Here is a 13,150-nt window from a genome sequence, read left to right on the forward strand (position 1 = left end):
GCAGATTCACGGGGGGGCGTGGCGAGGCTGTCTTTAAGCCGAGTGAGTAGGTAGCTTCGAGCATGCGTCGTGTTGGGCGGCGCGGGTGCTCTGTCCAGCAACTTCGTAAGGATGGAACCCACCAATAGGCGTCGGTTGCTGTGTGGCCGGGGGCGTGGCCATGCAGATAAGGCACGGGTGGGCGGCCCAATGGGCGGGCGCCTATGCAGATGAGACGGTGACAGCCCGGCCAGCGGGCGGGCGGGCAGGCGGGCTGCTGGGGCGGGGAGGTGGGACCGGGAGAGGGGTGGCCGTGGGGCCCGGCCGGGCTGGGGCGGGGGGCCGCAGCCATGATCCGGGCCTTCTCGTTCCCGGTGAGCCCCGAACGGGGCCGGCTGCGGGGCTGGCTGGAGGGCAGCCTGGCCGGGCTCTGCGAGTTGCATTGGCTCCGAGAGAGGCAGGAGTACCGCGTGCAGCAGGCGCTGCGGCTGGCCCAGCCCGGAATGGGGGGCGCTGAGGCCGAGGACGAGGAGGACGCCGACGAGGACGAAGATGCGGCGGCGGCGCGCCGGGCCGCAGCGGCCCTAGAGGAGCAGCTGGTGAGGGGCCGCCTGTCCGTTCTTCCCTCCACCCTCGTCTGTATCTGTCTGTCTGTCTCGGTTGGATGCTCAGGCACACGTCGCGAGGGGGCTCAGAGGGGGGGAAAGGACAGGGGTAGGGTTGGAGACCCCGGAGTCCTTGCGGCGGGCGGGCGGGACCTGGCCTCTCCGTCCCCAAATCGGGGGAGGGGGTACTGCATGGCCTCTACTCAGATGCATGGCTCCATCCTCTACACCCCTTCCCCAAAGAAAATCCTTCTGGGCGCCAAGTATGTGTCCAGACCGGATCTGAGTACTTTGCACGCGTTGTCTTTTTGCAGCTTGGGAGATAGGGGGTGGTAGTCCCCATTTTACAGAGAAAAAAACTGAGGCTCAGAGAGAGGAAGTGACTCACCCAAGGTCACACAGTGGGGATTCAAACATGCCTCCCTCTGGGCCTGGCTACCAGGGAGGGTTCCATCTTCGCTGAGCCCTGGTGTGCTTGGAGATCTCCAGAGGGGGCGCGGTGGGGGGAGGGGATTTAGGGCCTCCAGAGGGAGGGATCACTGCTGGGAGTTAGCTCAGTCTCTGAGGCCCCCACCGGCATCAAGACCGTCCATGACACTTTCCTCTCTTTCCTACCTGGTCCCAGTCCTCCTTAACCCAAAAAGAGGCAGGTTAAGGCAGCAGGGTGATTTGACTTCTGGGTGCTCTAGTAGGGGAAGATGAGCAGAGGTCTCCAAATTAGGGAAGCATCATCCTCTCCTCCATACATCATTCCTTGAGTCCGGAGACCCCTTCCTGGTTGCCTTCACTCGCTCCCTACAGCCACATCTCCGTGACTTTCTGTGTCTGCTTCCTTTTCTCAATCCTGTCTGTCTGTCTCCCAGTCTTCCCTCCTTGCATTTCTGCTCTTCTCTCTCTTCCTGCCCCACGCCTCAGTCTCAGTCTCTCTCCTCCCCTCCCCCAGCCTACAGACCCTGGCTCCCCTTGCAGATCCCATCCTGAGCCTGTGGGTGGTCAGAGCTTCCCGTTTGGGGAAACCTGAGCCGAGATTGCAGGGGGGAGGGGGCTCTCCCTGTCGCTGACCTCGACTGCCCCCTCCCCAGATGGGAAGTGGGGAAAGCTGAAGCCAGACACAGGCCCTGCACGCCCAGCCCCTCCCCCGGCCGGGAGTGGGACCCTGCACATTCTTCTTGGAAGCAGAAACAGCTGTGGGAGGCCCCGCCCCCTCCAAAAGTTAGAGATGGGATTGTGGGGGACTTCACCAGCTCCCCCACCCAAGATGCCCGGGTTTCCCAAGTGCCCCCATCCCACCAGGAGCCAGGGCACTGCCCCTCCGCCTCCCCATCTCTTTGCCCCTCATCTTACATCTCTCAGTCGTCTCCCTCTTCTCTCCCCTCTCCCCCAAGCCTCTCTTCCTGGCTGGCATGAGGTGGAAGTGGAGAGGCCAGTCCCCCCACAGTCACCAGGCCAAGCTCTCGTCCCAGCACCAGGGAGGAGGCGGTGGCAGGCGGGGAAGTGGGGGAGACAGCGGCACCAAGGGAGACGCAGAGAAGCGCTAAATATAAACTCCTCTGAGTGCTGGGGTTCCTGGGTCCTTCTGAAGATGGGCCTCCTCTGTTCCCTGAGTCCTCCTTATGAGACTTACCCAGTCTCTTCACCCAAGAATACACTTTCTTTGAAGCAAGAAAGACAGAAGCCAGACTTGGTGACTTTCTAATAAGAATGATGGAGACACCAGGTAAAGACAGGTTATTGCAGAAAATAGAGGCATGAATTCTGGGTGGAGGTCGGGGGCTCCCTGGGTCCTGTTTGCTCCCAGGAAGAAAAAGGGTCACTTTTAACAAGGAGTTCTTAAGCGAGACTTGCAGAGGGCTTCCTACCAGAGCTAAAAGGTAGCTGGACACTGATAAGGGAATATAAGGAAATGGACAAAGATGAGGGGAAATTTGAGGTCTCCAGGAGCCCTAACTACACTCCTGTTAAGCCTCCCTCGGCTGGATGTCCTGCTTGTAGTAGAATTTGCACAAAAGGACCAATAAGGGGGCACTGTGGGGAGGCAGGGGGCAGAATTCAGGCCGAGGACCTCTGGTCTTTAAAGAGCCATCCTTTTTGCAGCTGGAAGGAATGAGGTCAGATTTATAAGATGGGGAATGTAGACTGGGGGACGATTTCAGGGGTGTCTAGACACTGAGGAGGAGGAGGCCATGGGGGAAGAGAGACTCCAGACTCTCTCTTCCTCAGCCCTCCTTATAGTGGAAGAAATGAGGCCTGCAGAATTTATCAAACAAAACCAAAAAGCAAAGGGAAAAAGTATTTTACATATATTTTTAAATTATGCAAGTAGTATTTTAATTACTCCTTGTTAGATATTCATAGCTTTCATGTAATAATGCCACAGTTAGTATTTATTAGTACTTAAAAGGAAGTGCTCCTTTAACTCATGTAATCCTCCCAGCAGTCCTATAAGAGATGGAGTCACAGGATGCCCATGTGATAGACAGAAACTGAGGCCCCGAGAGCCAAATCACCTACCCAGAGTCTCACAGTGGGGAGGTGGAGAGCTGAATTTGGCAACGGGCTGCTAACTCATGCCTCCTTAAGCACTCCCCATCCCTCCCTTGACCCCCTGAGGTCCCCACCATTGTCACCTTGGCTTGAGTCCCTCCAGACCTCTTCCTGAAAGGACTTCCTGCATCAGCTCAGCAGAAACAGTTTACATACCAAGAAAGAAATGTAGAGCTTGTAAAAAGCTTTGCTTTTTACAAATGCCAGTTTCTTGGGTGAGGTCCCAGTGACTGTGCCAGTGGTTCTCAAAGTGTGACCCCTTAACCAGCGGCACCACATCACATGGAACTTGTTAGAAATGCAAGTTCTTGGTCTCAACTCCAGACTGGGATCAGAAGCTCTGGAATTGAGACTCAATAATTTTGGTTTTAACAACCCTTCCAGGTCTGCATGTAGGACAGTAGACCCGTAAAATTATATCACTTAGTGACATTGTAGCTGTCTTAGTTTGTTTAAGTACACTCTTTGAGGTTAGCACAGGATGAAATTGCCTAATGATGAATTTCTTAGAATGTGCCCACATCATTAAGCAACACAAGACTGTAATTCTGACTCACTGTCATGGGTGTTTTCTGCATTTTTATCTTTCTGCTAATGCTTTATCATAGCAATGGTTCCACAAAGAAATTTGCCATGTTCCATCTTAACAGGTGTATAGTATTCCACTACACATGTGTCATTCATTCATTCATTCATTCATCAAATATTTCCTGGGCATCTGCTTTGTGCCCAACACTGCTAGGGAAGGTGCAGCCAACACAAATCTCTGCTCTCCTAGGGATGAGGTCCTAGTGAGAGACACAATAAACAAGTGACACCCTGCTATATGATTTTAAGTCAAGAGGTCATTACTGCTGTGTAAAATATAAAAATAGAAAATAGAAATAGAAAAAGTAGAAGGGTGTCAGCGTGCAGAATGACAGGGGAGCTATTTCGGAAAGTGTCAGAGAAAGGATCGCGGTAACCAAAGATGTGAATGAAGCCGGCGAGCCAGTAGGAAGTGGGGGCGGGGGGAGCCCGGCTGCCCTCCAGGACAGCAAGGAGGCCAGGAGGCTGGAGCCCACGGATCAAGCCAGCGCCTCTGGGGACGTGGTAGGGGACAGGGGACGTACAAAGGTGGCTCCTCCATTTCTCTAATCACTCCTCGTTGTTGAGCGATTTGGCTGCTTTTTTGGGTTCTGCTCAAAGCTGACTCCTCTGCATGCCCAGGGCAGCCCAAGCTCAACTTTGCCCACATAAACAGGCCCAGATGGGGGCTTCTGTTCTGGGGGAGGGAGGAGCCAGGGCCCAGAGGAGTCCCGAGCTGGGAGGGGGCGGTGGCTGCGGGAGCCGCCGGTCTCTCTGCCCTAAATAGGCAGGGCCGGGCGCCTGCCCTCCCGCGCTCCCCCCTCGCCCAGCCAGACAAGCCGCTTTTGTCTGAGGGTCAACCGTCAGCCGCCGGCTCCACGGCTCCGACTCCCTCAGCCCCTGTGAGCCTTCTTGGCTCTGGCCCGCCCCCTCTGAAACGGGGCTGCGTTGGGAGTCTTGGGACCCCACCCCTGAGAGGTCATGGTCACTGCCCTGGGAAGATTTTCTCCTTCATTTGCTCCTGGGAATGAGGAGCCGTGGACAGACGCTGGGGTGCGGAGGGGTGGGGTGGGTTTCACGGCAGGAGTGGAGCCCAGGGCTCGGGAGGATGTGGTGCGGGGGCAAAAAAAAAAAAAAAATACAGGGATCACTGCTGTAGGACCATTAAGGTTAGACTTGGAAGGACTTCCCAGGATGCCCAGAGCCAGGCAGGGGTGGGGTCTGAGGGGAGAAACCGCAGAGGGTGTGAGGCTGAAGCAGAAAGTGCCACACGACTTTCCACTGGTGACAAAGGGCAGTGAAGGGAGATGGTCGGGTCAAAACTGGAAGAAGGGACCTCAGATGGGGTTCAGGGTAGAGCACCTGCCTGGCACCCCTGAGGGCCTGGCTCCAATCCCCAGTACCACCCACCTACTCAAAATAAGTAATAATAACATAAATGAAATTTAAAACTAGGAGAATACAGACCCATGGCTAAGGGATCTTCTGGGTCCTGGACACCATGTTTAGCGTTGAACTGTCTTTACAGCAAGAAGACTTGGAGGTAGACTCAGAGAACATTCTTATGGGGTTCCCTTGTGAGCACAGATGGGAATCCTTGATAGACGGTGGGCAAGAAGGGGCCTCTGGGGCCTCACTGCACCCAGGAGGGACTAGATGGGGCTACAGGAGGACGGGAGTTAGCCTCTGTCCCTAATGGACATGAGAGACAGAGACCTTAGAGGTTCTGGGGCCCAGGTACTGATTTTATGAAGCCAGAGCCTCATTGTCAAAGTGAACCTGTCTGTGTCCATGAGCTCATGGAACAGGGGACTCTGCGGCATCAGGTTGGGCCTTCTGACCGCCCTGCTTTCCCCATGCCCTCAGGAGGCCCTGCCTGGACTCATCTGGGACCTGGGCCAACAGCTGGGAGACCTGAGCCTGGAGTCTGGGGGCCTGGAACAGGAGAGCGGGCGCAGCTCAGGTGAGCAGGGCTGGAGGGGTGGGGTCTGCCTGGTCACCCCAGCCTTTCCCACGCTCCCCATCTCTCAGGCCCGCACTCTCTCGCTGCCCCACCTCCTCCTCTCCCACCCCGGCTTTCCCCACCCCACCTCCCTGATGGTCTTTTGGCTTCTCTTTGGAATCCAGGCTTCTATGAAGACCCCAGTTCCACAGGAGGTCCAGACTCACCACCCTCAACCTTCTGCGGGGACAGTGGCTTCTCTGGATCTGGCTCCTATGGACGCCTGGGTCCCTCTGAACCCCGAGGCATCTATGCTAGCGAGAGGCCCAAGTCCCTAGGTAAGGTGGGTGGGGTTGGGGACCTGAGGCCAGGGACAGGACATTAAGAGGCTCATTTTGAGCATAAGCTTCCAAGTCACACCTGGACCCCAGTTCTGGCTGTGACCTTCCCTCTTCATGTGATTTTGAGCTTCTCTCTTCTTTCCGGGTGTCTGTCCATTTGTGAAGGGGGAATAACAGTGTCCACCTGCTGGGCCTGTGTGGGGTACTCATGGGCCTCTGCCCTCCAGCCCTGGACCAGCCACTCGGTCGTCCGTCTGAGACAGGAACCACTGTTGCTCATTTACAAAAAGTCCATCTCTGAGCCCCTACTGTGTGCTCTCCTAGCACTTTCCTCGGGGTGAGGGACACAGCAATGAACTGGACAGGGAGCTCCCTGCCCTCGTGAATGGACATTGTAGTTGGAGAAATAGAGCATACACCAGATAAATAAGTAAAATACATAGGGCATTAGATGATGACTTGTGCTGTGACAATTCATAAACCAGGGGAAGGGACATCCCTTTGAGTCTGGGGAAGCAATTAGAATCATAGAAAATATGGCTGGGGGGGTGTCTCATTGAGACTGTAACAGTTGAGTGGCTCCCCTAGGTAAGAGACTGGGCCAAGCAGATGTCCAGGGGGTCTGGGAATATATATATATATATATATATATATATATATATATAGAGAGAGAGAGAGAGAGAGAGAGAGAGAGAGAGAGAGAGAGAGGAGGAGACAGGGATAGAGGCAGAGGCAGGACAAGTCATGCATGTCTTATTGATCTCTGAAGATTTTTTTCACCAACCCTAGACAAGGGAAGGGAGGAAGGCAGGTTTCACTGATGAGGTGAGGTGGAGATGGAGGGAGGTGGCCGGTCCCTTCAAGGTTGGATGACAAAGGACTTTGAAAGTCTCCCCCGCCCCTTTTTTCCCCCTTCTTCCCCTAGGAGACGCCAGTCCCAGCGCACCCGAGTCGGTGGGCGCGCGGGCCGCGGTGCCGCGGTCCTTCTCTGCGCCCTACCCGACGGCGGGGTCCGCGGGGCCGGAGGCCTGCTCCTCTGCGGAGCGCCGGGCCCGCGCGGGGCCCTTTCTGACGCCCAGTCCCCTGCACGCCGTGGCGCTGCGCAGCCCGCGGCCCTGCAGCCGTGCTCCTGCCAACTCGCCGGACCCGGTGGGCACGGGGCGGCCCCTGGACGGCTACATCTCGGCGCTCCTGCGCAGGCGCCGCCGCCGGGGGGCGGGCCAGCCCCGGACGAGTCCCGGGGGCGCGGACGGGGGTCCGCGGCGCCAGAACAGCGTGCGCCAGCGGCCGCCCGACGCGTCCCCGCCCCCCGGGGGCGCGCGGCCCGCGAGGGAGACCTCGGTGGAGCGCGCCGGGGGCCGCGCCACCAGCCCCGCCGCCTTGAGTCGCGCCTGGGCCTCGCAGTGGGAGGCGGACGTGGCGCCCGAGCCCGCAGCGCCGCCGGCCGCCGCCTCGCCCCCCGACAGCCCGGCCGAGGGCCGCCTGGTGAAGGCGCAGTACATCCCGGGCGCGCAGGCCGCCACCCGCGGCCTCCCTGGCCGCGCGGCGCGCCGCAAGCCGCCGCCGTTGACCCGCGGCCGTAGCGTGGAGCAGTCCCCGCCCCGGGAGCGCCCTCGGGCCGCGGGCCGCCGCGGACGTGTGGCCGAGGCCTCGGGTCGTCGGGGCTCGCCCAGGGCGCGCAAGGCCGCGCGCTCCCAGTCCGAGACCAGCCTGCTGGGCCGCGCCGCCGCCGCGCCGCCGGGCGCCCCCAAGTACCCCACGGCCGAGCGGGAGGAGCCCCGGCCGCCCAGGCCCCGCGGTGGCCGCGCGCCCACGCTCGCGGCCCAGGCCGCCGGGTCCTGCCGCCGCTGGCGCTCCACGGCCGAGATCGACGCCGCCGACGGGCGCCGCGGGCGGCCCCGCGCCCCTGCAGCCCGCGGCCCCGGGCCAGGCCCGTCCCCGTCGGTCCCCCAGCGCCGTCTGCTCTACGGCTGCGCGGGCAGCGACTCGGAGTGCTCGGCCGGGCGCCTGGGCCCGCTCGCTCGCCGCGGGCCTCCGGGCGGCGTGGGCGGCGGCTACGGGGAGAGCGAGTCCAGCGCCAGCGAGGGCGAGTCGCCTGCCTTCAGCTCTGCCTCCAGCGACTCAGAGGGCAGCGGTGGCCTCGTGTGGCCGCAGCAGCTAGTGGCGGCCACCGCCGCCGCAGGGCCAGTGGGGGGTGCAGGTGGAGGGGCGCCCGCGGGCCCCGCCAAAGTCTTCGTGAAGATCAAGGCCTCCCACGCTCTGAAGAAGAAGATACTGCGTTTCCGTTCGGGTTCTCTCAAGGTCATGACAACGGTGTGAGTTTGGGGATCTGCTTGGGCTCCCCCTTTATGGCCTCTGCACCTCCACACTCCTGATCACTGGCCCTTCCATGCCCACCTTCCAAAGACCACCATTCTCTGTTTCCAAAGACCCTCTTCACTCCCTTCCATGCGTAGTAGCAGTCTTGGTTAGAAAGGCTCCCCTCCCCCCCAGGGAGGAATGAGGGGAGGACCCTGATCCATCCATTCAGCCTTTGGCTTCCAAGCCCAGGAGCAAGAAAGTTCCCCTTTGGTGGGCCTCACTTTCCTCATCTGTACAATGGGTGTCCCTGTTTGCAAGAGGGGTGATTCAGTTTGAATTTCCCCTTTTAGTGTAGAAGTATAGTCTGTTCCCTTCACTTCTCTCCCTGAACACTCTCATTTCTTTCTGTGCCCAGATTTGTCCCCCCCTCATTCACAAAGTGCCCCCTTCATGTCCCTGGATCCTTAGGCTGTCCCCTTGGCACCCAGGTCAGAGACTCTGTCTGGCTCAGGTGGTGCCTGCAGAGTGCCCTGGGAAGGGAAGGAGCACTGACTTCGGGGTTTTGAGGGTCAAGTAGGAGTTGGCAACACCTGGGAAGGACTCTTTCACCTCTATTCCTGGACAATTATGGAGGATTGGGAGGTAAAGAGGGGAAGGAAGATGGTTTCTATCTCATGCCTCCACTGTGAGGGAGAGTAGGGGAAGCTGGGTGACCCTCAGCTGTTCCAGCTTTTTTTTTCTTTTTTAAAAAATTAGTGTATTTATTATGACGATGGTGACTCCCCCGTGCACAGGGGGGCCAGATTCTGTGTGTTTCTCTAACCTCTTTGTAAATAAATGCACAATGTTACATACTTGGTGGACTCTTTCTTTGTCTAAATAGGAGAAATGCTGCTTTTCCTTTGGACTGTTTTTTTTGGGGGGGTGGGTACCAGGGATTTCATTCAGGGGTGCTCAACTACTGAGCCATATCCCATCCCTATTTTGTGCTTTATTTAGAGACAGGGTCTCACTGAGTTGCTTAGAGCCTCGCTTTTTGCTGAGGCTGACTTTGAACTTGTGATCCTCCTGCCTCAGCCTTTCAAGCTGCTGGGATTACAGGAGTGCCCCACCATGCCCAACTGGATTAAGATTTATTGAACAGTTGTCTGGCAATGTCCAGAACTAGATGGCAGATCCCAAGTGGGGTTCAACATCATCTTCTAAACATTGGCTCTTTTTTTGGGGGGAGTGGGTTACTAGGGATTGAACTCGGGGCATTGGACCACTGAGCCACACCCCCAGCTCTTTTTATTTTTATTTAGAGACAGGGTCTTGCAAAGTTGCTTAGGGCCTTGCTGAGTTTGCTGAGGCTGGCTTTGAACTCGAAATCCTCCTGCCTCAGTCCCTGCCCCCTGGGATTACAGGCATGCACCACCATACCCGCCTTAAACATTGGCACTCTTATTTCAATGAACATTACGTTTTAGTTAGGTTGGGACATGAATATGATTTCATAAAAATGGGAACAGTACAGGAAAGGGACAAGTGCCCCATTCCCTCTCAGAAGTCATAATCATAATCAGCAATTTGTTGCGTATACTTCCATGCTCTTTATGTGTTTGCATACATGCAGGAATCTAAACAGCTGTGAATATGTGCAGTTACACACATGCCTAGAGTCATGTACACATGTATACATGCTGTTATGTGTATTTATAGTTGTACATATTAACCAGATGTGTGCAAATACATATAGTTATGTATGTAATGTTATAGAACATATATTTACATATATTGGACTATCTGAATGTGGTGTTTTGTCTTTTTTGGGGGGGAAAGCCACCTCAGCCTGGAAATTTCCTTGTGGGAGGATTTAAATTAAGGATTGAATTTCTTTGGTAACCATCAAAGTCCTATAACTATAGGACTCTTTAGCATTTCTATTTCTTCCTGTGTCAGTTTTGTTAAGTCATATTCATCTAGATATTGGTCCATTTCATCTAAATTTAGGTAACAGTTTTCCTGTGTTGTTAATATTAGCATGGAAATTTCATTGTGGGATTCCCATTTTTATTTTGAGACAAGATTTTGCCCAGGCTGGCCTCAAACTTGTGATCCTCCTGCCTCAGCCTCCCAAGTCTCTGGGATTATTGGCATAAACCAGAGTACCTATCATCATTTAAAAACTTTTAATTGTCACTATTTCTGGTACTAGGGATTGAACCCAGGGCTGCTTTTACCACTGAGCTACATTCCAGTTTTATTTTTTATTTTAAGACAGGCTCTTGCTAAATTGCTGAGGGTCTTTGCTGAGCCTGGTCTCAAACTTGTGATCCTCCTGCAAATTGACCTGAGTCACTGGGATTACAGAAGTGTGCCTATCTTAATTGACACTTGAACTGACACACTTCCATTCACACTCTACAAAGATGTAGCTCAGTGATGAAACTCTTGCCCAGGATGTGCCTGGCCTGGGGTTCGACTCAGACCACAAAACAGAAAACTGAATGAACACTACCCCAACTGACCCTCCTTCCTTCCTCCTCCTCCTCCTCCTTCTTCTTCTTCTTTTTTCTTTTTACTTTTTGGTGCTGGAGATTGAACCCAGGGAATGGAGAATTCTAAGAATGTGCTCTACCATTGAACTATGCTCCCAGCCCTTCAACTGACATTACTACAGTAATTTTTGAAATGCCCATTTATTCTTTCATCAAACAACAGATGTTATTTTTTAAAAATATTTTTAGTTTTAGATGGACACTATATATTTATTTTATTCATTTATTTTTATGCCATGCTAAGGCTCAAACCCACTGCCTCACACATGCTGGGCAAGCTCTCCACCACTAAGCCACATCCTCAGCCCCCAGATGTTATTATTTTCATTTTGACAATCTTATGAGGGAAAACTGCTTTCTGTTTTTTTAAATATATATACATATATATTTTTATTGTAGGTGGGCACAATACCTTTATGCTATTTATTTATCTATTTTTATATGGTGCTGAGGATTGAACCCAGGGCCTCACATGTTCTAGGCAACTGGTCTACCACTGAGCCACAACCCCAGCCCCTGCTTTCTGTTTTAATTAACATGTCTTCCTATGTCCTTGAGGGGACACATAGTTTTATTTGCTTATTGGCATTTGTATTTCCTCTTCTGTGAACTATCATACCCTTGCCCAACAGTTATTTGATTTTTATTTTTTAAAATTTTGGTGTATTCTGGGTGTGGTGGCACATGTCTCTAATTCCTCTCTCTCTCTCTCTCTCTCTCACACACACACACACACACACACACACACACACAGAGTTTTTAGAAGAACCCAAATAGATAACAATTATTGAGTACTTACTACATGCTGGACTCTTCTTACCACTGCACATATTGACTAATTTAATCCTCACAACCAAATGAGAGTAGCTCATTTTACACACAGAGAAACTGATGCACAGAGAGGTTTAGGTAACATCTGATACTCATACATGGCAAATTTTAAAGTTCATGTTGTGAAAAAATAAATTCAGGCATAATCTCCAAAGTCCATGTTCTTAACCACTGCTCTATGTAACTTGTTATATGCATCATCTCTAAAAAGATACACAAGGAACTGGTCACAAGGAGGGAAACTATGGGGGGGGAGGATGTGACATAAGTTAATTCTCCAATTTGTTAAAGGTGATAAAGAATGGGGGAGAACTGAGCAGAGGTCTGAAACTGGGTAGGATTTGGGGAATTTACATAGAATGTTCAGAAATGGCTCTATTGAACATTTGAACAGAGAACTGAAGGAGGTAGGGAGTGAGGCTTGGTGTGTGTGTGTGTGTGTGTGTGTGTGAGTGTGTGTTACTGGGGTGTGAATCCAGGGGTGTTCTACCACTAAGCTACATCCCCCCAACTCTTTAGTTTTTGAGACAGGGTCTCACCCAAATTGCTCAGGCTGGCCTTGAACATGAGATCCTCCTGCCTCAGCCTCCCCAGTAGCTGGAATTTCAGGCATGTGTATCTGCCCCCAGCAAGGTTTATGGATATCTTGGGAAAGAACATTCCAGAGAGAAGGAACAGCCAGTGCAAAGGCCCTGAGACAAAACTGTGCCCGGCATGTTGACAAAACAGCCCAGAGGCCAGTGTGGCTGGAGCAGTGGGAGGGAAGTGGTGAGACCAGAGAGGTGGTAGGGATCTCCTGGGGCCATGCAGATGGTTTTGGTTTGGACTCCAAGTGAGGTGGAAGCCACAGGAGAATCTGAGAAGACAGACTTATTTTTTATTTTATTTTTTATTTTTGGGGGATGGTGGTGTTAAAAGTTCTATTGAGCTGCAATTCACATATCGTAAAATTCACCCATATCAATCATATGGCTCAGTGGTTTATAGTATATTCACAGATTTATACAAATATCACCACTATCGATTTTAGAGCATTTCCATCCCCCACCCCCAAAAGAAAAACCTGCTCCCTCAGTTGTCATCCCTCAGTCTCCCCAGCTTCTGGCAACCACGCTGGCCTTGTGTTCATTTGCCAATTCTGGACATGCACATAACTGGAATCATACAGTATGTGGCCTTTTGTGACAGGCTTCTTTCATTCTGCACGTTGGGTTCAACCTTCAGCCAGGTATCAGCATGTATCTATTAGTACTTCTTTTTTTTTTTTTTTTTTAATCGCCAAATGATCTTCCATTGAGTGGACGTACCACAGTTAGTTTGTCCATTCTTTAGCTAATGGACAACTTGAGTTTTTTGGGGCTATGAATAATGCTGCAATGAACATTTGCATGTGTATTTTGTGTGGACATATTTTCCTTTCTCTTGGATCCATACCTAGCTGTGGAGTCGCTGGCAACTCTAGGTTTAACCTTTTGAGGAACCGCCAGGCTCTTCTAGAGT

General features: G+C 53.3%; 1 protein-coding gene across 1 annotated transcript; it reads left to right on the top strand.

The window, feature by feature from the left end:
- The first annotated feature begins 329 nt into the window (after positions 1–329).
- Dact3 (dishevelled binding antagonist of beta catenin 3) lies at positions 330–9,133 on the top strand. Its single transcript, XM_027945953.2, has 4 exons — positions 330–578; positions 5,562–5,658; positions 5,823–5,975; positions 6,904–9,133. Exons 1-4 carry the CDS (start codon positions 330–332, stop codon positions 8,295–8,297), a joined length of 1,893 nt encoding a protein of 630 aa, XP_027801754.2. The 3' UTR covers positions 8,298–9,133.
- The last annotated feature ends 4,017 nt before the right edge of the window (positions 9,134–13,150 follow it).

Source organism: Marmota flaviventris, chromosome 18 (genome assembly GCF_047511675.1).
Source record: "Marmota flaviventris isolate mMarFla1 chromosome 18, mMarFla1.hap1, whole genome shotgun sequence".
Classification (NCBI taxonomy): domain Eukaryota; kingdom Metazoa; phylum Chordata; class Mammalia; order Rodentia; family Sciuridae; genus Marmota; species Marmota flaviventris.